Consider the following 25,678-nt stretch of genomic DNA (forward strand, 5'->3'; position numbering starts at 1 on the left):
TCTCGGGTGGGGAATTCTTGCGTATGACCCCCACTGCGGGACTACGCCAAGAATATCATGACGTGGCAGTCACTGCTTAAAACTCAAGGAAGCCATTCGGCTTTGATAGGTAAGGGGTGGGGAGAATGATATTTAAGACTGGATTTATTATAATGTAAAAATATGTATATGTAAATATTGTTAAAAATTTAAACCTAACTTGTTAAATTTTAAAAAAATAACAAAAAATACAAGTTAATATTTAACTTTTAATAACAATATGTGTGTATTTTCATAAGATAATATCCAATGTGAAATTAATGTCTTTATTGTGATAAATTCATTTAAGAAAGCTTTAAATGTCATTCTCCCTAATGCCTTCCTTCGTACGTTAGAAGTAATTTTGATGAAAATGAAAATAAATATAGAATTAGAGATGGATATGAAAATAGAGATGAATGTATAATTTTAAATTATGTTTGATACGTTGGTAGAATAGAAAAATTATTTTTATTTAATATTGATATTTAAAATATAAAAAGACTAAAATGTCCTCGTCAAAAGAATTTGCTCCTACCCAAGTAATTGATGCTTGGCTGGGACCATTTAAGTAGGGCAAAGAAGAGATGTTGCCATCTTGCTATTGTCAAAACAACAATCAACCTTTCAAAAATTGCAAGAAATCAAAACTAAACCCTTCAAGTTTGTGAAGGAATGAAATAAAATCTAAATAAAAAAACAAATGAAATCACACAAAACCCAAAACCTAAATTTGAAGGTTGTGGCCATGGAGAAGAAATGAAATCACCCAAACTCCAAATGCACCATGGAGAAGAAATAAAATCAAATCTAAACAAGAAACAAAGATATATAGATCACAGCCCAACAATCAATTTACTAAAGAAAGGCAAAATATTGTAGGTCTAGGAGATAGAGGAGGGAAAGAAGATCGAACCAATACTTGTGCTTTCAAGGATTCGTTGATCTTGTCGTCGGTGATGATAATAGATGTTGGAGGTTGCCATAGAGATAAAGGCCGTGCACGGTTGAACGTCGATGATAATTTCTCCCTCTCCCATTGATGGAGGTCCTGACTGGCAATGAGAGTGATGAGGCGATGATGGGTATCAAGTTTTGAAGAAGGGAAGAAGATGGAGTCAAAGAGGGTCATCAATGATTGATGGTGAGGTAGTCGAGGGTGATTTGGAGGGGTAAAAGAGATAGATGATCTAGCTTCTATAGAATTTTAGCCATTTCCATAGGTCTCATGGTGTTTTGGTGGAATTGAGTTCTCCATGGGATCAAATTTGACATACCAAACGAGGTAAATTTGAATTTCATATATAATTCCATTTTCACATTATTAAGATTTTTCATACCAAACGGGCCTAAGCAATACTAATAAACATTACATTACATCAGAAAAGGAGCAGCTGCTTTGTTCCATTATGGTTTGTTGCTTTATTTCAAACTTCAAAACACGTGTTCGAGAGCTAGTATTTCAAAACAAAACATGAGAAAAGGAGTGAGAATGCCGATGTTACACGTTTGGGACCTAGTGAACATTTTCCATTAAACAGGGCAGGAATATGTTTTTATTAATAAATTTATGAGAGAATGACGTCAAGGAAAAAAAATTAATGACATTTAAATATTCAAAAAAATCTCTAAAAAAATGAGTTAAAAATATTGATATGGATAATTATAAATAGAAATCTCAATAATTGATTATTATATTTAGAATTTAAAGATTTTATTTGCAATTAAAACTCCATAATTCACAATTATTTAAATCACTAATAGTAACTCTCTTTTTTTTTTTGAGAAAAATGTCATAAGAACCTAATTGTTACTAGTTTTTTCTCTTAAGACTCAAGTATCAATTTTTAAGACTTAAAAGTTATAGGAGAATGATAAAGAGATTCTAAAAGGATTAATTAATTTAAATTAAGTCTCAAATATTAAATTTTAAAAATATAAATTGTAAATTTATTATAATAAAATTATAAAATTAAGAGATAAATTTATAAATTTGCAGGATTGTATCAAAAGGCCTCGGAAGAGAATAGGACCAGTCTAGTGGGAGTCTGGTAGACTCCGCATATTCTCTGCGACATAGTGGATGGCTTTTCCGTGTTAGAGTAGATTTCACTTGTATTTACAATGGACCAAGCTTGTCCTATTTTGCCAACTGATTCGAAATATCCAGCCACTTCTTGTCCCGGTCTTTTGCCAAATGGGAGGGTATGGTGAACGAGTGGGGATGCCGAAGACAAATAACAAATAAGCTGTAAGCCGACAGACTTTGAATGTAGAACCTAAAACTTTCTAGCTTCGTCTCTGATACAATTTCGACTGGCGCATATACTGAGCCCCTCGATCACAAATACCGATGTGTCACGAGTGATCATATGGGGAGGATGATCAATTTTCAGATTTTTTATTTGTTTATGCGAAGAAAATGGAGAGAATGATAAATAAATTCTTCTAAAATTTAAAAAGATAATTTAATCTCATAAAATATGATAATCACATTCAGGTCCCACAAGACTTCTTTAAAATTAAATTCTTGTGTGGAAATTATTTTAATATCCCTTTGCAATTAATTTTATATGATTCACAAGTTTAATGTAAGTATTTATTAATTTGACTTCATCAATAATTAAAATAAATTAGGAAAGCATAATTTTCTATCAACAAAATCTAACTAATTTTATATAATTCGTACACATATTTACTAGTTTAATTTTACTAATAACTAAAATGATTTAAAAAATTATAACTTTTTATCAACAAAGTCCAACAAATTTTATATCATTTATAAATTTAATATTCACAAGTTTGATTCCACTAATGATTAAAATAATTTAAAAAGTCACAATTTTCTAAATTGTAAAGAGGTATAAAAATAATTTCACACAGAAATTTAATATCAAAGAAATCATTTAAAATCTTATCGTAATTATCACACTACAAAAGGCTAAATTGTCATTTTCCTATTTCAAAAGGAATTTATCAATCATTCTCCCAAGAAGACACTACTGGATAAGCACCTCATGCACACTAACGGCAACCATCATAACTTAAGACAACCCGAGAGTTCAATTTAATCTAATACATCACTCGTTAAAAGAGTCCAAAATCGACGGATTGTTTCAGTGTATATTTCATGGGACACGCCATGAACATGAAGAGCGGACAAGTGCATGAAGATACTCATATTTACAAGCCACGCATTGTTAAACAAGGGAGAACTGAATCCAAATCCAAAGTACAGTGTAAAAGAGAAGGGGATTGAACGATTCTGGAGGAAGAAGAGAAATGACATCTTTTAAGTAATTCTTTTCCCTACATTCATACAGCTTTAGGTTGAATCTGCTCAAAGTCAAAAACTTCAAACATTAAACGTCTTACATCACGTTTCCCATAAACAGCATATGCAAGCCCATGAATGGCTTGTTGAACAGCCGTCGTGGCAGGGTTTCTCATTCTCCGGTTGTGCTCGTAACGGTCCTGTACCTGTTCAGAATATATGATGAAACGGTGGAGATGTTTGTCCCTCAAATATCTTCCACAGTACTTGTTCATAAGAAGGCGACGGTGTCTCTCCTGTAGCCACAAACCTGGAGCATCTAAATGCTTCATCAACAATCTTTCAGCCATCACCAAATCCTACAGAAATTTGTAAACACTGTGAGTACATAATATCCAATGAAGAAGTCAGCAGATTTAGATTCTTGAGCCACTTGAAAAATAAATATTATCTATATAAATCAACTTGTGCTTCGTTGGGTTGCCTCGAAGTACTGTTCATATGGGAATGGAATGAAGACCACAGCCCATGCGTGTCTGGCAGATAGAATGAATCTCACATTCCATTCCTTTAGGAATGCTCATTTCCTATAAATTTGGAAATGGGTATTCTCTAGTGATTTGGATGGAATGGTGCTTCATCTGTGGGAATGAGATGATTAATTCCTATCTCTCCCTTTTATCATATATGCATTGAATTACAAAATAAAACAAAACTATTTTTTATTGTTCGTGGTACTTAGAAATTATATTCGTTTAATTATTAAAAATTTATTGTTTCGTTACTCGTATACAAATGTTTTTACAAATTTAAAAATAACAAATAAATATGTTTTAATCAAATATTTTTTTTGATGAAATGCTTTAATCAAATATTAAATAAACGTATTTTAAATTAAATTAAAATAATGAATATTATACAGCTTTACACTACTTCCAATTTTATTCTTATCCTATTTTCATCCAGCCAAACACAAGTACGAGGTAGAAAATCCATCTCTTTCCATAACATGAAACATTATTACTCCCATTTATCAAAATTCATTCTCATCTCCATTCTTCATTGAGTAACTATTATCAACTAGAGTCATTCCACAAATACAGGTAAATTATCCGGTAGAGAACAGAAAGGTTAGCTGTACCTGTATCTTTTGGCCAAGGTATTCTAGTCTCTCATAGCAAAATCGAGGATGCTCAAATTTGTGTTTCGATGGATGCAAGAAACAAAGCTGCAATTAAGTAGGATATTCAACTGGACATCACCATCTAGGAGAAGCAAAAACATATTTCAATACTGCTAGCTACAGAATGCACCTTCCATGAAAGGCTCCATGAAAATTCAATAAGGTTGACTTCGTAGATGAAAACTATGACTATTGCCAAACAATTGATTAATGTGCTTAAATTCGGGTGGATCTAAGATGTATTTTCATTATAATTTGGTAAGCTCTGCAGTACAAAATGCAGTATAGCACTAACTAGAGCAAATAACGGACATCATGTCACCACCATTTTAGTATCAATCTTCAGATATGCTGCCATGCAATGATTAATGAAATCAGAACCAATGAAAAGGAACCGAGAAGAATCACCAGTCTCAGCAAAAATCAATGATAGAAGAGTGAGATCTTTAGATAATATGCTGTTATCAAGGTGACTCTGATACGAAAAATAATAAATAGCACGTTCATAGGTAGCTATTGGTTGTTGAGGGTAATAATGTCTTTTATGGCATTTAATTGTTTTACCCAGCATCTCCTAGAGTCCTATAAATACTAGGACATTCCCTCTTGTAATCTGGTCTATGGATGTTAATGGAGATTAGTTTATCAGAATTTATTTCTTTTGTCTCTCTCTGGTTATCTCGTTCCCCCCCCCCCCCCTTTTTCTAATTTCTGCATCAGATTCATACAATTCTGATACCACAAGGACAAGCAATCTAGTAAGTTGAGACACGAGAAATCTCAATTCAGATTAGGAAATAAAACACTATTTCATTACATTAACAACCAAAGACGCAGAAATATACCATTAATTCCCACATTACAAATAAGCAAGCACAAATGCTAAATTTGAATCACAACATCATTTAATCGAGATATCAGAAGAACTATCTTCTAGAACAGCACCATCATGCCTGATAATTTTTCATTCATTTATATTCGCCTTTCTTAATCATCACAGAAAAATACATGATCACTAATAACGACTACTTAATTGGAGTTTTATAATAACAAGATGCATCTGACCAAAACAAACTATACATTTTATAAAAGTATGCATTGCAATGTCTCTGTGACACGGTAGGAAACAGAATGAGAGGCAATATTAGAGCTACCTGTAAACCAAGTCCTAGTTCTATATTCCGAGCTTCAGTAATTTCTTGAATGCTATCTGTCAATTCTAAGGGATATCCAAGAGCTTGCATAACCTGTGGTCTGCTATCATAATCCCAAACATTTCCTCTGAACCGGTGCATTCCTGGAGGAACACAAGCTCTGAAGAGCCTAGGATGTGCAAACAGAGCATCTGCAGGAGGCTGAATGAAGAACAGTAAACATCATTGCTGTACTTCTCTCTAATGGTGAAAAGATTCATGAAATTAACTATACAACAACAAACCTTATCCTACTAGGTGGGGTCTACTACATGAATTGCACGCCCTCATATTCTACCATCAACCAATCTTCTAAGAATATTGTTAACTAAGAAGTCTCATTCAATAAAATTAATTATAAAGTTAACAAAATTAATGAGATAGGAGCCTTATTTTAGGGCATAGGCTTGCAATTTTTACTTTTACATTCACAGAAAAACGTTCAAATATGATTATGCATCACTCAGAACCTTCTGTGTGAACTCATTAATCAAATATCACTTTAGCAGAAGACATATGGAGCTTGCCTTGTATGTAGCCACGTCTTGCCAGCTTAGCTTGCCTTCAAACTCAGCAGATACATAATCTACATCTTCAAGTTGTCTACGTAATCTAGGTTGGCAATCCTCAGCATCTGGATCCATTCCAAAGGCTTCAAAAAGAACGCGATATACTTCTGGCATACCAAAACACAGATAGATAGCACCAAACAAAGCCCAAAATACAAACCTGTGATAGATTAACAAATTTGTGAATACAAGTCAATAAATACTTTTTCATCAACTGATCAAGGACAAGACCGTCTCCATTGATGACAGTTCTGCAATAAATTGATTATTATAGAATGCATTAAAAACATTTTATGAAAGCTATTACTAGAGATATCATGGAATACATTGAAAGCATTTTGTTAAAAGCCAATAGAAAAGATACCTTGGAATGCTAGCATAAAAGCATTTTATTGAATAGCAACTGTGTATGTATATAGAAGATAGAAGGAAAGTGGACTCATACTCCATCTAAAAGACGTAAACTTAATCTTATTCCAATAAAAGCAGGACACCTAGACAAATTTTATCCCAAAGGGGAAAAAAAACAAAACAAAACACCTGAGCTAATCCAAAATGCATAGAAGCCTCGTCCAAAATGAATAAAAAGACAAATAAGCCCCAAATAAAACAAATAAAAGAATTAAAGCAGATGTAAATTTAACAAGTTCATTGGATTCAAACAGACAAATAAGCCCTAAATAAAACAAATAAAATAATTAAAACACATGTAAATCTAACAAGGTCATTGGATTCAGAGCTAAGTAACAAAACTTAGAGTAGATAGTGGAGACAGTTAGCTTATGATTCACACTAAGGCTAGCTAACCATATTGGCCATCAACATACGTATCCCAAGCCAGGAAGAGAATACTAGATCACCACAGCAGAGCTTCCCGTAGAATATGGGCCAATTGTAATTAATTGGCACAGAAAGTGCAGTATATAATGGAAAAATTGCAACTAGTAGCAGACTAGCAACTGCAGCATGCTTGCAGAACTATTGCTACCGCAGTTCACTGGAATTATTTCAAATTATGATGCAACTTCAAAAAGAGATAACGTGACAAACTAATTGAAAACCTAAGTCATTCAGCAAGTCAGGATCATATCACAGAATCAATTATTCAGAGTAGCAGCATTACTAATTGATACGAAAATCCTAAGAAAAGAATAAGAAAGAGAAAAGAGCCGTATTGAAGTTGAAATGAATAGAAAAGCTTACTTTACCGGTCCTTCCCTCTCCTTTCTCACCAATTTGTCCATATCATCGTACGGGAAGATCAAATTCTGTAAGCTAGCAGCTTTAATCCACTTGGGCAAGTTTCTCTTTCCAATTAACCCGAATACCCTCTCCCGCATTGGACCAGGGGACTCCCTCGGATATCTCTGCAAGAAATATTCTGCAAGTGCCAACTCAAGAACATACTGCCCCAAAAACAATAGCCTTGTATGGCCGGATCTCACGTGCCTTGCCTTTGTTCTCTCACACGATGGATGTTGAAACGCCAAGTATAACAATGTATCGAATTGTTTAGCCGGATTATCATCCCCGAGGTTTTCTGACGGCTCGAGTGAGTATCCCAGAGCTTGCTTCGCTTCAAGCAAGTACTCGTCCATCCATGTCTTATCAGCATTGTTGAGCCGAGAAGAAGGTAAGCAAGAACTCAATAAAGGAAACGATTTAAGGGACAATTGAGGGCTATTGAGAAACCTCTGAGCTAATTTATTGTCATCTAAAGGAGGCCGTAAAATGAACTTCCTTGGCGGTGCCTTTTTCTTCGGAGATGTTACTTTCTTACGTTCAGCAAGCTCCTTAAGAAGTCGTTGAGGACTATTTTTAGGAAGTTCTTGTGGCGGGTCTAAGGCCACGGCCAAAATACGAAAGCTTTGTGAGGTAGGATTTTGGATTCTGAGGTTTCTGATGAGAGTTTGAAAACGAAATGGAGAAAGTGATGATAAGAAAGAGTAATTAGAACCCAGGGATGGTTTTGGGGAAAGGGTGAATGAAGAAGAAAGTTCCATTATCAAAAGCTAATTGTAGGGTTTTGGTCTCAACAGTCGACAGAGAGAATGAACGATACAGGATAAGGCGAAGCAGCGTGGAACAGCCATGGGCAGGGTTGGCTTGAGGACGGTAGATATTTTGCGTGAATATTTTGTTTGTTCGCAGTCAAACGGCGACGCATCGGTGAACCTTTTTAATTTTTTCTGCCAAAGCAAACGAGCAATTCGATCCCTCTAAATATAGTTGTTAATCTCTCAAGTTCACTTTTTAAATTTAATATTTTTATCAAAACCTGCCAACTCAAGTCAGATATAAATTTAATTAAATTAAAAAATTTATATTTAAATTTATTATTTTTACATTTCTAACTTACAAAATCATATTAACTAATTTATAAATTTATACTATATGTAAGTTTAGTTAAATTTATTAAACTTCTTAATTTTTTAATTAAATAAATTAAGCATATATTATGAAGAATTGATTTATAAAAATTATAGGATCCAGTTCAAATAAAAAAAACTTAAAATGCAAAAACTAATATTAATAAAAATGAAAATAAATAACATGAAAAATAAGTTTCCTATTTTAAATTTTATATGTTTTATATATAATAATTTATCAATATAAATGAGTTTAATTTCAATTATTTATATTTTAAATATATTTAAATTAAATTACGATCATATTTTAATAGTTATTTATTAATTGAGGCAAATTTTTATTAATTTATGATCTAAGTTAGCAATCTAAATTTACAATCTTGTCACGCATTTACTTAAAATCAAAAGTTTAATAATTTTGCGTGTAGAGGCAGAACAGGTAGGTCTGTTCATGTCGACTTAGGTCCACAAATTTGATTATTTTAAAATTAGCTATTTTTTAAAGTCAAGTTATTATCTAATTGGCTTAGGTCAAGCCCATAAATTCTTTTTTTTTTTAAAAATTTTTAAAATTAAATTTTTATATTATAATATTATATACTTTTTTATCTAAAATATAAATAATTATTTTTAAAAATGGAAAATAAATAATATAAATTTTAATTTTAAAGTATAAGCATATATTTAAAAGTTTAAATTTAATTTAAAAAATATTTTATGTTTTACAAATAAAACAAAAAATGAGGTGCTCAGGCCTTTTTCATAGTGCCTAAAAAGGAGCCAAGCTTAAAAGTCAAGTTAAATTAAAATTGCTCATTTTTCAAGTTCAATCCTTAAAAAAAAGCCTAAATGGATAGTCAACTAAACTCGATTTGTGTTCTTAACTCTGTAAGTTATGAATATCTATCAAACATGTGAAATATTAAACATGCATCTAAAATCGAGAATAAAGGCCCAAAGGGCTAGGCTTGGAAGTCTTATTTAAATAAAAGTTTAAATTTTGAAAATTAGATCTTTTTTAAGTAACAAAGCTTGAGAGCCCGATCCTAATAAATTCAATAAAAAAAAGGCTTAGACTCGAGTGGCTCTTTAAGTCTTGTTATCTTATTATCATTTTTTAAAAATTTTCATGGAGCACACATTTGATTGGTTTAAAGAAGGGATCTTGTTGCTGAACCATAATCACTCAACTCTCTAAACCTTATAGGAGCTTGTGATTGCCTCTTGCTTTTCCTTACTCGTCTCTCCCTCATCGCCTCACGCCCTCAGCCACAGCCAGTTGACCATTCAACCTCACGCCTCTCATTCCTTATCTCTCCCTCACTAAACATCAATTGAATTACAAAAGGGAAGCAAGTTGGTTCAAGTTGGGAATTGGACTTATGGTCTTTCAAAGATTTTGGACTTTGCTTTCACACGAGGTTGTTATGTCATCCCCTTTTCAATCACTATATTTTGAATTGTTTGTGAGAGGGATCGGTTTAATAGTGAACTTCGATAGTGCTATTATCATTTTAAGTTTGTTCAATTAGTATTTTTGAGATGACGTAGATATTGATTTTAAGATTAATTGTGTGGGATCCTGGAACTTAATTCTTGATGTTGTTTTGCTTAAAATTTCAAGCTTACTTTTCAATTGATTTGCATTATATTTTTAAATGATAATAAGGAGGATTTAGATTTACATTGATGAAGATTTCAATCTTCATCTTAATTTTAAACTTTAAATTTTTATTGAATTTTATGCAAGACTTTCATTTGTTTTATTTTGAATTTAGATTTTTAAATCTTTGCTGAATTACAATGTTGGATTTTTTCCTGAAACAGGGCTTATGGGCCAGGTCCTGAGCCTATTGGTAAGAGTCGAGCTTTAAAATTAGATTAAATTTTAGATAATTGGACTTTAAAACTTAAGCTCTTAAGGGCAGATTCACCTGGATTCCTATATCTACATGCATTAATGTGTTTGGATTTTAAATGAAAAAATTGATTATGAAAAAAATAATTAATTGAATGCGATGGTATTTGAATAACATTTTCCAAAATCAATTTATCAAAAAAGGGGAAAATTAGCTTCTACAAATTGTGCTTTCAGAGATCAAATGGAATTTCAAAAAATTATAAATGGTTGGATAACTTTTTCCAAAACCATGATTTTGAACCCTATACTTGATTTTAGAAGGATATTCAAATAGGCTTAGCAAAAAAAATATCATTTTCAACAACACATTAGTTATTAAAAAAAAACAAAGAAAGAAAGAAACATAACACATCTACTCTTTCAATCTTTTGCTAGTGAGATTAAAATCACTTTCTTATTATCCAAGTACACTTAGTTAATTAATTGAGAGAGTTGAATTAATTTATCATGAAATCTCGAATCTAAATACTAGAACATACAATCACATTAAATGAATATGTTAAAAGTATTCATATGACATCCATGAGACTGCAGTTAACAGCTTCGTACAATAAGATTCGAAAGTTTGGATGAGAAGTGATAATACCTTGATATTTCCCAAACTATCGACAGATGGATCAAAAAAAGAAAAAAAGAAACCCCATACACACGCACGCACGCACAAAACTTGAAAAATTAAATGGGGCCTAATATGAACTTGACCATCAAACTAGAATGACATGTATATATCTAAATTTTAAATACTACTTCCTCTATTTTTATTTATAAAATAATTATTTTTTTATTTTTTTATATAAACAAAATCACATATTTCAATAAGCACTGATTACACATTTTTAAATTATCTCTCATAATTTACATTAACGATAAATAATTAACGGATACTTATATTGATTAACATAGGGCATTTTAGTCTAATTTTTTTTATTTTTAGACATAATTATTATGTTAATCAACTTTTTCAAACTGTGTGTTATAGTTTTTTTCTCTTATATATAGAAACAGAAGGAATATTACTTATCATCCTCTGGGAGGGAAACTTGCCCCTGCCAATAATTGCACTATGCACATAGAAGTAGTCATCTTTCAATACAATGTCCTCTTCTCATAAAGGGTAGTTACAAATTTGAAGCCAAATGGATCTCCTTATAAATTAAGATGGGATTAGACTTGACATTGACGGATTAATCAACATTAACGGGACAATAACATGTGGTGATATCATTCAAGATAACCAAGGATAATGAATTATGAGATTTTCTGGATGTCTTGATTACCATTTTTGCACTACTGTTGATAGAGGCGAGCATTAGTCTTTTCAGTGCCAAAATGTGCAAAATCGACTAACCAAACAATACTAAAAATATGAACCAAATTGAATTAAAATTTGATAATTCAGTTCAGTCGATTAATTCGATCTAGGCTTCATGTTGGGCTACTTAAACTTGGGCCAATTTTGTTATTTTTTTTTCTACTAAAATAGACAAGATTTATATATAAAATTAGGCTTGTAAAATGATAGTAACCCATTTTAATTAGGGGTTAAGGTTTCAACTTATTAGATTATATATTAATAAAATAAAACAAAGTAATTAATAAGCTAAATATAATTTATAAATAATAATATATATATATATATATAATGATTCAATTAGTTCAATCTATTCAATTTTAAATATTACTAATTGAATTGAAGAATCAAATAGATTGAATCAAATAATAAAAATTTGATTCGATTTTTAATTTTAATTTTATTTTATTTACCCCTAGCCGCTAAATTACTACATATCTTCTCAGCCTTTGTTGAAATGTCAAAATCAACAAAGTCAACATTTAGTTTAATTTTATGAAAGTTTTTTCGCCCATTCAATGCAAAACTCCATCAAGAACCATCCACTTCTCCAAACCATCAAGAAAATCAAGAATATTATAATGAGAGATTATATGATTACTTTCAATTACGTGATTAGAAAAGTAAACAGACATATCAATATATACTTGCATGCCAAGCCTTCAAAGAAAATTTAGATATAATGATATTTAATAATCCATATCTCTAGGTACGGAAGCCTCTTGACTTGTGACATGACATGATCTTGCTCATTTGCAAGGTTTTTGATCACCTTATATTAAAAAAAAAAAAAATACAATACCCTCTTTGGGACTGGAAATCGGAAATTAACTTGGTGCGTCCATGCACAGTCGGAACCCTTTTTCTTTATTTCGGACCAATAATGTTCACAAGTAGAACGTAAAGAATAAAATGCAACTTTTATATCTAACTCTCTAAGATTATATCCACTCATCACAACATGACAGCCTTCACCAACACTTGCACCCGGTTTTATACCGCATTCACTCTTCGTCACTTGCTTCCTTAACAACTTCTGATTGACATCCACTTGTTTTTTAGTTAATCTACATACTTCTTTACAACTTGCTTCTTCTTCAACTCTTTAGACCCATAGCATCGCATTATATCGTTGCTCGCCTGAGACTAGTCCATCTCTTGTTCTGAAACTTTTTTTGTAAAGCGATGAGGTTTTATGTCCTCGTCTCCTTTGTTTGTCAAGACGAATGCATTCCTTCCTAATTCCTAACACCTTGAAACCCTTGTGATATGTAGCTAGTGAACAACAGGGCCTTGGAAAGGTACAGGTTCGGTGTAGGCTTGTCGAGTAATGTCAACCCTTCTCGCCCTCATCTGGACCATCAATGCTTTGATTTTGATTAGTCTAACAAGTAGTTGACCAGGTATTTCAGGTGTTATGGAGGTGGCCCCAAATTGACGCGTGGCCATAGGATTTATGGCTTGTGGGAGCATTATTCAGATGGCCAATCCAACTAAAAGGTTGGATGAAGAAATCAACTTTGCTGTTGGATTGACATAAATCATCATCATTATGAGGATCAGTCTGCTTCCTGAACAAGACCTTTACAGAGCATGATGTGAAGGGACGATCACCACCAACGATGACCTTGAGACCACAGGGCAAGTCCTTCTTTAATATTAGGAAACATCAATTATTGCCTGTTTGGATAATACATCTATCATAACCGGCATAGCATTTGCACTACCACGTGCATACGTAGCATACAAATGCAGCATTTTGACAAGTTCTTGGTGACAAGATTTAATTCTCTCTCCATATTCTGAATACATGTATGAAAGAAACAAAGTTGGTGTTAAGTGAGCATATTGGAAATCGTATAATCAGGGAAATAAAGAAGTAAATTGTGCGTATGAGTATATTTAACATGGTGGATATGCAAATTTCCCTGGTAGTTGCTTTGAAAATTCTGGAGTAGCCATGCACGCAGGCTATTCTCATGTAATAACGCTTAATGCAAATAAAATGCTATAACGCAAACATCCGAGAACGAATTCGGTTTCCACTTCCCACGTGCAACCAATCGCTGTTAGATGCCAATCGACGCGCAATTATCTCATCCTCTCTCTGAAGCCCACACCACACGCAACTGACAAGTGACAAAATCTTCAAGCTTCTCCATGTTGTCCTTCCCCTGTCTTCTATATAGAGGACCCTGTTTTGGTAATTTTCCATCTGATTTGTTTGTTACCTTCGTTGCAAGAATTAGGAAATTAATTTGAGCTTCGGGTTGTGTCCTTGATATTCCGGAATGATTTTGTTCCCTTCGGCGTTTTTCAAGTTCTTATAGGAAAAAGTTTGTGAAGGAGTATTAAGTGCTCACTCTTCCCTCTCTCCTGAAGAAAATATACAAGACGTCAACAAGAAAAAATGATTCCCCAGGGGCTTGAAGCTAACGGACACAATCTATGAGTTACCTCTTCGCTTCGTCACCAACTGTAGTAGAATAGAGAGCTTACTATAGTGAACAAGAATTCTGTCTCTGCCTTGGTGGATCGTAATCAGGAGATAACTGCACCTGCTACTTGCGACATGTCACCGAAGAAGAAGGAGAAGCTTCTTTCAACTGCCATGAAGAGAACTAGTGAATGGTATGCTTCTGAATCTTGGCATGCGACTAAGTATTCTGTGGTGTGTCTCCTGTCTATGCTTACAACTTGCTTCAGCAATGTGCATCTGCTGCTATCTCCTAGATATAAGGAAACTTACTGAAACCCTCGTTTTAAACTTCTTGTAGGGTTTTCTCTCACGAGATTCCAAGTGATATTACAGTTCAAGTAGCAGAAACTTCCTTTTCATTGCATAAGGTAGTAACTCTTTTATCTACTCATGTCGAATTCATTACTGTGAGAGTCATCAACGGCAAAGTGAATCATCCATCTTCCCCACCAATTGTTTGAATATTTGCCCGTAAATAGAACTTAACCAAAAGGCAAGTATAATAATAGTTTTTCCCTCATATTTCCTGTTGTGTAAATTGCAGTTTCCATTAGCCTCTAAGTGTGGATACATTAGGACGCTCATCTCAGAATCTAGCGGTACTGATGTTTCCATCATTAAACTCCATGATGTCCCTGGTGGGGCAGAAGCGTTTGAACTGGCAGCGAAATTCTGTTACGGGATAAATTTTGAGATGAGCATAGCGAACATAGCTACTCTTCGCTGTGTAGCAGAGTATCTTGAGATGACAGAGGATTACTCTGTTAGAAACCTCGTGGGAAGAACCGATGCTTATTTGAAAGAAGTGGCACTTAAGAGTCTTCCGGGGGCAGTATCTGTCTTACATAATTCAGAGAACCTTTTTCCTATAGCAGAGAGAACAAAACTGGTGAGCCGATGCATAGATGTCATTGCATATATAGCATGCAAGGAAAGCCAATTCTGTACTTCTATAGATGAGAGTGGCAGAGAGGGTATAACATCTTCCATGGCGTCTCACCAGAGGGACGTAGTTGATTGGTGGGCTGAGGATCTAACGATTCTTAGAATAGACATTTTCCAGCGAGTACTCATTGCGATGATGGCCAGAGGGTTTAAACAGTCTGCTCTTGGTCCTATTCTGATGCTGTATGCGCAGAAATCTCTACGAGGTTCGGTGAGAGCCCTCACTAAAAGGATCAGAATGTTTTGAATTATTTAGTTTCATGGATTGAATACTGAACTCTCTTTTTTTTCATCCTCTCTTTCTCTCTTGCAGGAATTAATGGTAAAGGGAAGGAAGAAGATTGAGGCTGGAGAAGAGCACGAGAAGAGGGTTATTTTAGAGACAATAGTGAGTCTTTTGCCAAAGGAGATGAATGCAATTTCAGTGAGCTTTCTTTCTATGCTGCTTCGGGCAGCAATATATCTCGAAACAACGGTTACTTGCAGGCTTGATTTGGAAAGGAGGATGGCGATGAAGTTAGGGCAGGCTGCTTTGGATGATCTTCTTATTCCTACTTATTCACTCACAGGAGATACATTGTTTGATGTGGATACAGTGCAGAGAATCTTGATGAATTACCATGAATATGATACGGGAATAAACTTGGACTCCGGTGTAGATAGTGAATACTTTTCTACTCCGTATTCAGACGTGGATCGCGTGGGAAAGCTAATAGAGAGCTATCTAGCAGAAATAGCCACTGATCGTAATTTACCAGTTACAAAATTCGTGAGCCTTGCTGAACTTATCCCGGAACAATCAAGGTCAGTGGAAGATGGGATCTATAGGGCCACAGACATCTATCTCAAGGTGCTGTCAATTATCACGATCGATTTTTTATGTTATCGTGTCATACTTGGCTTAAAATATACTTTTTAACGCGTAAGAGGTAGACTCCTTCTTAACAACTTAATGCATCTATAATTTTATTGTCAGAGAAGTAGCCTGAATTGATAAGGAAAAGTACTATTTATCTAGTCAACCCCATTTGGTTACCATGAATGTTATTTATAACAAACTTACCTCGCTGCTAATTTCTGAACATTCAGAATCAGAGTTGGATATCAAGATTCCTGCCCCACAGCACATTGTTTCAACTTTTTGGAATGCCTTTATGAAGATGTTATTCTAGTTTATTGCCACATATTACAGTATTACTGATAATAAATTCAAGGATCTACTTGTAAATTGATTATGGTAAATAAAATTCTAAACATGATTGAATCAATTATTACTTCTGATGAAGTTGGAATTTATTTACTTTGCTCAGGCTCATCCTGCTCTAAGTGATACGGAAAGGAAGAAAGTTTGCAGCGTCATGGACTGTCAGAAGCTGTCTCGGGAGGCTTGCTCCCATGCTGCTCAAAATGATCGTCTTCCTGTTCAGACTATGGTTCAAGTTCTTTACTATGAACAGCAACGTCTTCGCGATGCCATGGAAGGCTCTCCTTCTGCACCTTCCAAGTTCAATCTATACTCTGCTGATTCGGATCACTTTTCAAATGACCTCTCCTACTTACAAAAAGAAAATAAGGAGCTAAAAACAGAACTAGTGAAATTGAACATGAAACTAAGAGAGATTAATAAATCCACGTCAACGACTGCAGTTAGCAGCCCTGCTTCAAATGCTTCACCTTCTGCTGATAAGCTTTCTATGCCTCGAAAGTCCCTCTTAAATTCTGTGTCTAAAAAACTGCTTGCAAGGCTTTCTCCTTTTCTGCGAGCCAAAGATCATACAAAACCCAGTAAAAATCGACGCCATTCTATATCCTAAGACCATTGAAGAAATTCTCAAGTGCACTAGAGTGCGAGAAGCCAAATGCAGTTCATGAAAGTCTGTGTGTGAGTGAATTTTGCCACTGTAACACCCATTTTATTGAGCTTTTATTAGCACTTCGCCTTACGCTGTGTAATAAGTGTGCCGCAGAAATTTTACTCTGTTTGTGTGATGCTCCTATAGATTATATCACCATGGTTTTTTTCCTTTCATTCAGAACCAAATTGTGAAGGCTACCAGGCTAGTGCTAATGAAGTTGAATTTCTGGGTGAGTACTTAAATTGCAGTCCTGCTGTTTATTGATAATAACACGCCAATACAAGAATGATTCTCTGATAGTCAACAGGGGAAGTGATAGGAGGAATCATTATTACAGTTTTCCATGATGGAGGAAATATGATTGGAACCCCTCAAATTTCCTTATTAAGTTCACAAATATTTGACCTGTTTGGTTGCATTGAATAAATTGATTTTTCATTTTATTGCATTCTATGTATCAGATGATCGGTGACATGTGGGTCAAGATGAGTATTATAACAAGCCTAGATCTTCCAAAACATAAAATGGACCACAAGTTCAATGAATGCAAATATTTGATGACAAGTGGAATAGAAACTTAAATTATTGAGTCCTTTCGGATAAAAAGCTTTTGAGAAAGGTTAAAAAAATAGTGCGAGTAACAGCTTAGCAGTGCCCGTGATGAAGTGATCAGAATTCAGAAAAGCAAAGAGATCAAGGTCTGGTTTCTAGTCATGAATGTCCTAAAAGTATTGAAAATGTTGCAAGCAATACACATTTTGGGACAGACTTTTGCTAAACTTTGTCAAAAGCCTGTCGTGTATTTGCAAGGGAATCTACCGTACGTCTGATGCAGGCAGGAATTACGTCTCCGACTTCTTGTTGGCCAGTAAGTTCGTGAATCATGGGAGGGAACTAAATTAGACTACAGAAGAGAAAAAGAATCCGCTACCCACGTAAAGTATGTGATCAGGAAGTGAAAGGAGAACGTTTATCAGATGTACCGTAATGTCCCTTGTCTGAATTTTATTCCACAGTGACAACTTGCTTCTGGATTGATTTGTTGATTTATTATCTAATACCTAGAACAGAAATGGGTTCCTTTGACTTTCACACACGGAAAAAAGAAAAAGAAAAAGAAAAATAAAGGAAAAGCTTCCTCCGAAAGGCTGAACTGCAAAGATTGAAGGTATTGAAACGACTTAAGAAATAGGAGATTGTCTTTGATAGAGAGGGAAAAACTCTTTCGAGGGATATAATAAACTCGTCGACATGGCTGCCCACCATAATCAATAAAAGGATCGCTTTCATGACTTTAGTGGCAACAATTATGATCTGAAGTGTGATTAAAAGCTCTCGAGAAAAGAAAAGTCAGTTGCATGTGAGTTAAAACCGTAATGGGTTGGAGCAAAAGGAAACTAGTAATCATTAAACAAGACTTCATCACACCCCCACCACACTAGATAACTAGGCAGAACATTCCACAAAAACCATTCACAAAGTTAGTCTCAAACAGCAATTTAAAAAAAAAATATTATATATATATATCATATTAATTGACTATAGATAATTTTTTTAAACTCTCTCAAGTCATGTTCAAGCTCAACACTTGAAAAAGCCAAGGTGGCTGTTTTAATCTGTCTTGGCTTGACTGTTCTTCAACATCAAAACTGTTTCTAATTCCTCTTTGACAGATTGAGTTTGAATCCGGCACCTGGACGAGGCCTAATATGCCTCCACTTAATTCTTCTCTTGTTGCATCACTGCAACTGCAATGATGGGTCCCCGAACTTGTCTTGTTTATATGGCTGGATCCCGTAGAAGAGGAAGACAAGCTATGTCCAGAATCAGAAGTTCGTGGTGTCTCGAGTTTCTTCATGCGGTTGTAAATTGAAGGGCCTAGTGTCAGTTCAATCTCAGTCTCATCTACGATCTCTAGCACCCGATCGTCGTCTGATTCTGCAATGTGCTCTTCCGCAGGCTGTTCGAGATCAAAGTTCAGTTGAGGTTTGTTCGGTGTACCTTTATTTTGATCAACATTTTGAGCTAGACCAACAGAAGTCTTGAAGCTCCATCCTCGTTGGCTTGGTTCGTTGCCTCTGCTCTTGTCCATATCTTTCATCAACGTCTTCTGGACCCGATACAAGCGATGTAGTTCATATAACTGAAAATTTATTGAGGGTACTCAGGTTCTATTGATGCTTCTTGTGTGAATAATAATCCAAAGGAATACCTAGAGAAGTACGTACCTGCTCTTTGAAAGTTTCTTCATGTTTTAGAATGGCAATCCTCATGTACTCTTTATCGTATGGCATAGTAAGCTTCTCCATCGGTGCCGTACTTACCTTCTGCTTTCACGAATGATGGGCAGATTTACTCTTCTTCCTCGGAAATTTGTGGTCAGACAAGAATCTTCACTGCATATGGCTTCTAATTCTAATACTCCGCCTTTTTCATCACTATTACTCTGAAATGAGGGAAAAAAACGAGTTGGAATGTACTTGATAGATGAAAAGCTGTTTAGGGAGGAAAGAGGGTAGTGCGAGAAACCTACTGCTGTCATGCCCTTGAAAGACTAGCACAAAATGATGATATCAACTAACTTCAAGTATAATTTGTCTGTTCCCTTGCTTAATCATATCCCCTTCCGAGATTTTGGACCACAACTAAATGAATTCCGAAGGAAAATATCTTCCGGCACTTTTATGTGCTAAATTTTCCTACCGTTAACTATGGCTTCTCATAAATAGACAATTTAACGTCATTATTCATGCTATCAAATTTATCTTTTCATTTGTATACTTCTGGATAGTCGATACATATTCTTGTGCTGAAGGCAATAAATACTTTCTCTTTCTACGTACCTACCAGAATAAAAAGCCGCCTGAACAGTATCATCGTGGCCGGCCAAATATGGCAATTAAACTAGTAAATTGAGATTTCGAATCCTACACCCTTTCAACCTTATTCATAGTCTCTGCTATCTACTGTTAATTCCTTCTGGTAGGAAAAAAAAAAAAGTTAATTCCTCTTTTTTTTTTCTTCACACTCTGTCTTGCTATTTTTAGACAATTAGATTAAATCACTGGCAATGCCAAAACCAAAAGTTTTTAGAATACAACAGGTTTCTCAGGATATAACTAGAATAATGCCAAGGCAAACCGTATTCCTCTCATAAACTACCGTCACGCTATCAATTTCAAACATCAATATATCGTCTTCAGTGATAGGAATCTATGCAAGTTGCAATCTGGACTTTTGAATCGTATGCCCACACAAGTTATGCAAATGCCAAATTGCGAAAATCAACCGTGTGCGTAAGATGACAGCAATTTTGTATGCAAGAGGGAAGGAGCAGCCGAGCAGGGTGCCAGTTTGAAAAAGAACTTGTAAAATTCAAGAATAATACCAAACAGAAATACTAGTATCGACATGAATAGGAATAAAATCATGAAAGCCTTTCCCAAACCAAACCTTAAACTCTAAATATGCAAGTCTACCGTAATTCAATACAAAAAGTTTAAGAGCCAAGAAATAAAACTGAGTCACTAACCTGTCCAGGTTCAAGGAGCAGAGGATACCGCAATTTCTGTTCTGAACTAGAAGACAACGAATATTAAAAGGAGCTTCTCCAAGGAAAGGCAACAAGTTCCTCCTCTCACCTCATCAGCTCAGATTCATAGAAAACTTTTAGTTGAAACAGACTACTGCTCTCACATTCCCCATCAGGCTCGTCAGTATATGGTGCTGGAGAATACATGCATGCATGCATGTATACATACATACATATATATATATATATGACCGAAGAACTTAAAATTCTCTATTAAAGACACTCACGGAAACCAAGCTACTGCATGAGGTTTGAGTTTGAGGCATGCCAAATAAATCCCAGTGCCTTGACCAATGCTAATCAAGTTTTGTGGAAGGGATGCCCCAGACAGGTCCAGCAATGCATATATTATAGTAAATAAAACTCTGACAGGCCATAGCAAGTACAGACTTTATTCTATCTACTATTATCACGCATTTATATATATTTTATTATTATATTAGCAATCAAGATATAATAAATAAACCGTGATAGCAAATACACCTATGACTGCTCAAGACAAAAGAATCAAAGAAACAGCTTAGCCTGGTGAGGTGAATCACATGCACCTAGAAGTTCTGTCACAAAATAGTTGTCTCAATTACAAATCGCACATCATATTATATTACAATATTATTGAAGCACGCTGATTTGAAGGAGCCCAAGGTGGCATCTCCTCTGCTCTCGACAGACAGATCATGACCGTACGATAAGTGAGTTCCTTTGTTAACTGGCCACAAGGTCTCGAATCTAACTCTAAAAGTTTTCAGTTTTCAACAGGAACGGGACAAAACAAATGGGGTTATTTTATCATTTTCTATCACATTGATAGAGCAAGAGAGAATTAAGGATGTTTTGTACCTATAGAGGATAGGTGCAAATTGTTGTTTTATGGGTTTTAGTATCACTCGCAAGAAGACCCAGAGCAATAATTTTGGCCGTGAACAGGCCATGTGTGATAAAATCATAAAATTATGTGAATATCAATCCGAAGGACAATGGGGAATATTGGACCACTGAAAATGAACAGTGTCCTTCACACACACATAATTACAAGCAGTTTGTGTGCAAAAGCATAATTCCCCCAACTTTCGCTCACATCGACGGTCAAACCAAGGCCATCTGGATTAATATGCATTTGGAAACCTGAAATGAGATGTTAGATTATGACATTAACGTTAATAACTACATTAAAAGTACTGTTGTATGGGTAATTAAGTAAGACGCAAACTACAGGATTACACATCAAATCCATCTACTCCCAACCTTATCATGATGACCGAAGGTTTTGCCAGGACGAGCTTACCGGGAAGGGGGGGAGGGACAGAGAGATAGGGACATTGAAGCACGCGTTGCCGGGGCTGGAAGGTGCATTCGTATGGGTAGGTGGGTCCTTTGAATTTGCTGAAAAGGCTGATCCACGACTTGCGTTGTTATTGGCCCACTCGAATTGGATATTCCAATGAGTAATCTGGGCAAAATGTATTAAATAATGGAGAACCGATGCTGGGGAAGTGATAGTGCTGAAGCTTGCTTTCTTTTCTTTTTTTAGTTTTCTTTTTGGATTTTTATCCAGATGCATGACATGTGAATTCTGTAAATCTCCATTGTGTTTGTCCCCCCTACCACTGAAATTTTATACTTTGCTCTCTTCTGGATCTAAGTTTTCTTTTTTTCTGGTAATCTTTGGATCTAATTTTTCTGTTCAATGATAATGTCACTCAAAGGTTAATTTAAAGAAACACAAATGGCTTATGTTTGGATGCAATTTAACTTTGGAATATCAAATTACCGCGTTTAGATTCAAAAGAGACCTAGGATTTAGGTCATATAACATGGCAGCGTCAAACTCCTAGCGACTTATGATGATTTCTCTTCCTATAGTTTTATACAGGAAGAATTTTAACAAAGAACTCTTAATTATACTTAATTATATTTAAAAATTTTTAAATTTTTAAAATTTCACTACAATTTAAAAGTATTGATTTAATATTAATTTTTTTAAAAAAATGATAAAATTATCTTTTATTTAAATCAACATTAGTACTACCCTACTTCATTTGTTAACTACCCTACTTTACTTATTCATTTACTTATTAAATATTATTAATTATCTTATTTCAATTGTTTATTTTTCTGAAATAAAATTAAGTAAAAATTTGATAATAAATAAGTGAAGTAAAGCATTAAACTAGTGAAATAAAATTATTAATAATAGTCTGTAAATAAATGAATAATATACAGTATAAGAATCAATAAGTTGTTATGATTTAAATACCTAAAATAAAAATAAGTTAGGTAAGACAATTAACAATATTCTATAAGTAGATGAATAAATAAAGTAGAGGAATTAACAAGTAAAATAAAAAAGTTTTAATATTAATTTAAAGGAGGGACAATTTTATTATTTCTTTCAAAAATTTAATATTAAATTAATATCCTTAAACTATAATGAAATTTCAAAAATTTAAGGATTTTGAGTGTAAATAAGTTTGGTCAGGAATCCTTTATTGAAATTCTCTTTTTATATGTAAGATAAGATCTGTTGGTAAATTAGGCAAATTTTAAAGAGATTTTTTCAGTATGAAATCGAAGTGTATGTGCTTTAATTTGCATGTGACATTGAGATAATAAAAAGTTTTTTTTAAAAAAATAGTGAGAAATCTATCTATCCATCCATGATATAAAATACAAGACGTGATAAGCTTTGATCCATAAATACACCAGTTAATTATCATATATACAATGAAAAACTAACTTTTCTCTGCAAATTATTGCAACATAAATCCTGAAAGTTTATTTAAGATAAAGGGGATGGTTTATCGACGGCCTTCTGATCAATGACTGCAAAAGGTAAAAAAAAAAAAAAAAGATTTCCACCATAGATGTTTGTAAACTATACATTAATTGGGCGAGTAAAGCAAAGCATGATATGATATTCTAAAACTAGTTAATTAAGTATTGAATTGAACCATAGAATGGTAAAACATGACGCAGTAGCGTGCAATTTGGGTTGGATACATGCACCGGAACCGAGGTTCTTACATGATTATAACGGAATTGATTTTTAAAGCAACAACAAAGGTCGCGTGACAATAAATCTAAATCATCTATATCAATCATATATAGATATTTAGAACAATAATGATGATGATAAATGCAAGAAACCTTTAAAAAAAAAAAAAGAGTAAGTGGGATCACTCGCGGCCGGTTCTGAACTCTCTCTGTGTGGGCACATGCTACTTTTGAGATCGCGGATTATTATATGCATCGTATAGGCTCCACCATATGGGTGGTGGTTAGGACTTCCCTTGACACACAAACGGGTCACACACGTAAAATGGATATGCTCCCCACACGCCTGTGTGTGTGTGTATGTATTTGTGCATATGTTTCATTATAATGAAAATTCGATTCTTGTAATTATAGTGATCTTTTTGATAAAATGATGAAATTGAAGTTATCCAAGAAAAATTCAAGTTATATGGCTCAAGGTTATATATGTCAGGAAGATATTAAGTGCAGATGCCAAAAGTAATATTTCTAATTTGAAGAAGGATGAAATTAGAAATGTCAAATAATTGAATATCATATTTGTTAGATACAATAATCGGTTTAGCTCTAAATTATTCTTGAATGAGGTTCTCTCACCGTAATATTAAATTATATATATCTATATATATTCATTTAGAAAATATCACACATAAATATTGCGACAGAGTATTTCAAAAGCATTTTTTCTGTTTATGCTAAATGCAGACTAGGCATTAAACCGAATATATTGATGTCCATTTAAAAAAATAAAAGCATCAACCATTTGGTCACAATCAAATCAACAAAAGAGATTATTCACGAAGAAAGGCGTGGAGAAAGAAAATATTGAGAGGAAGTCTTGAGATTTGGAGCTTTAGCATCTATAACTTTTTATTCGGTTGAATTAATGGGGGAACAAAAGTTAGGATTTTGGATATTGAACTAGAGATTGAGTCATTTAGAAGTAATACACTCTTTCTGAAGATTATACCCATTGGTCCTTAAAAGTTTAAAAAGGATTTCAAAACGTGATAAAACATGTACAATTTATTAAAAAAATACCCTTGACTCTTTTTAAGTATATTCTTCGTACTTCCCCCAGCTTGGAAAAATTAAACCTGGTTCTAACACGGAAGATACATACTGGGAAAAAAACAAAAAAAAAAAAAATGATGAAACCATGCATCCCTGAATGAGCACCTGAGGTTTGTTCTACGAAACGCCCTGAAAATTTTGACGTTTCCCATCACCGTAACAGGGCTAACTTTGATCTTCCTGTTTCTCTAGAAGGGTATAGAACAGAAGCGAGAAGCGCAGTAAATGTGTAAGTTCTTAATGGCCTTTAAGAGTTGAAATTTCAACGGACCCAACAAACTGCAAGCAAGTCATCTCACTGGGTCCAAACCCCGAAAGAATGAATGCAATGTAAAAGGGATGGTCCCATATATGCGAGAGAAATGCATAGTTTATATATTTAGTGGACGCCCCACCAGCATCGTACGTGATCATTATCAAGCGAACCTAAGAGAGAAGGAGCGGGAGGACATAGTGTGGTAATAGCATCGCCATCAATCAGAACGGGGAAAAATGGTACATTTCTTTGGACATATGCACTTTTAACGGGGATTTGTGCCTTTTCCGAAGCTCCACATGCATCAAGTTAATGTGCGTTTAATGCTCATCCTTCGTTTCATTGGTTGGTCATTTCCCATTATCACTCTCATAGCAAGTTATCGTTCAGATTCCTGGATTTAAGTTTATCTTTGTTGCAGTATGCAACAGTGTGTTGGAACTAAGAAAGAGAGAGAGAGAGTGATCGGAGTTAACAGGATATAGTGTTCCCACCATGCTATAATCTAATCGTCAGGGACAAACACATTTGATTGACGTTACCGACACGAGAGAGAGAGAGAGAG

General features: G+C 34.3%; 3 protein-coding genes across 7 annotated transcripts; 1 reads left to right on the top strand and 2 right to left on the bottom strand.

Annotated features, from left to right (window-relative positions):
• Positions 1 to 3,180: 3,180 nt before the first annotated feature.
• Positions 3,181 to 8,355, bottom strand: LOC129284333 (ribonuclease III domain-containing protein RNC1, chloroplastic). 2 transcript variants are annotated; one of them, XM_054919771.1, is made up of 5 exons: positions 7,441 to 8,355; positions 6,196 to 6,397; positions 5,630 to 5,830; positions 4,434 to 4,520; positions 3,181 to 3,651 (listed from the first exon to the last, which is right to left on the bottom strand). In XM_054919771.1, the coding sequence occupies exons 1-5, from the start codon at positions 8,238 to 8,240 to the stop codon at positions 3,334 to 3,336; spliced, it is 1,608 nt and encodes a 535-aa protein (XP_054775746.1). In that variant the 5' UTR covers positions 8,241 to 8,355; the 3' UTR covers positions 3,181 to 3,333. The 2 variants fall into 2 exon arrangements, with proteins under 2 accessions (XP_054775746.1, XP_054775748.1); XM_054919773.1 differs by lacking the exon at positions 7,441 to 8,355 and having other exon boundaries at positions 5,630 to 5,820; positions 6,196 to 6,337.
• A 5,649-nt stretch (positions 8,356 to 14,004) lies between these two features.
• LOC129322208 (BTB/POZ domain-containing protein SR1IP1-like) lies at positions 14,005 to 17,456 on the top strand. Of its 3 annotated transcripts, XM_054968365.1 has the most exons (6): positions 14,005 to 14,081; positions 14,200 to 14,509; positions 14,656 to 14,725; positions 14,902 to 15,513; positions 15,616 to 16,152; positions 16,613 to 17,456. In XM_054968365.1, the coding sequence occupies exons 2-6, from the start codon at positions 14,451 to 14,453 to the stop codon at positions 17,114 to 17,116; spliced, it is 1,782 nt and encodes a 593-aa protein (XP_054824340.1). In that variant the 5' UTR covers positions 14,005 to 14,081; positions 14,200 to 14,450; the 3' UTR covers positions 17,117 to 17,456. The 3 variants fall into 3 exon arrangements, with proteins under 3 accessions (XP_054824340.1, XP_054824339.1, XP_054824342.1); XM_054968364.1 differs by lacking the exon at positions 14,005 to 14,081 and having other exon boundaries at positions 14,119 to 14,509; XM_054968367.1 differs by lacking the exons at positions 14,005 to 14,081; positions 14,656 to 14,725 and having other exon boundaries at positions 14,119 to 14,509.
• Positions 17,457 to 18,594: 1,138 nt separating this feature from the next.
• On the bottom strand, positions 18,595 to 21,164 carry LOC129322209 (uncharacterized). Of its 2 annotated transcripts, none has more exons than XM_054968368.1 (3): positions 20,691 to 21,164; positions 19,387 to 19,602; positions 18,595 to 19,301 (listed from the first exon to the last, which is right to left on the bottom strand). In XM_054968368.1, exons 2-3 carry the CDS (start codon positions 19,465 to 19,467, stop codon positions 18,723 to 18,725), a joined length of 660 nt encoding a protein of 219 aa, XP_054824343.1. In that variant the 5' UTR covers positions 19,468 to 19,602; positions 20,691 to 21,164; the 3' UTR covers positions 18,595 to 18,722. The 2 variants fall into 2 exon arrangements, with proteins under 2 accessions (XP_054824343.1, XP_054824344.1); XM_054968369.1 differs by lacking the exon at positions 20,691 to 21,164 and adding an exon at positions 19,692 to 20,663 and having other exon boundaries at positions 19,387 to 19,604.
• Between the last annotated feature and the right edge of the window lie 4,514 nt (positions 21,165 to 25,678).

The sequence above is a fragment of the Prosopis cineraria genome, unplaced genomic scaffold, assembly GCF_029017545.1.
Source record: "Prosopis cineraria cultivar Desert tree isolate PC_DT_omini unplaced genomic scaffold, ASM2901754v1 PC10, whole genome shotgun sequence".
NCBI classification, from domain to species: Eukaryota; Viridiplantae; Streptophyta; class Magnoliopsida; order Fabales; family Fabaceae; genus Prosopis; species Prosopis cineraria.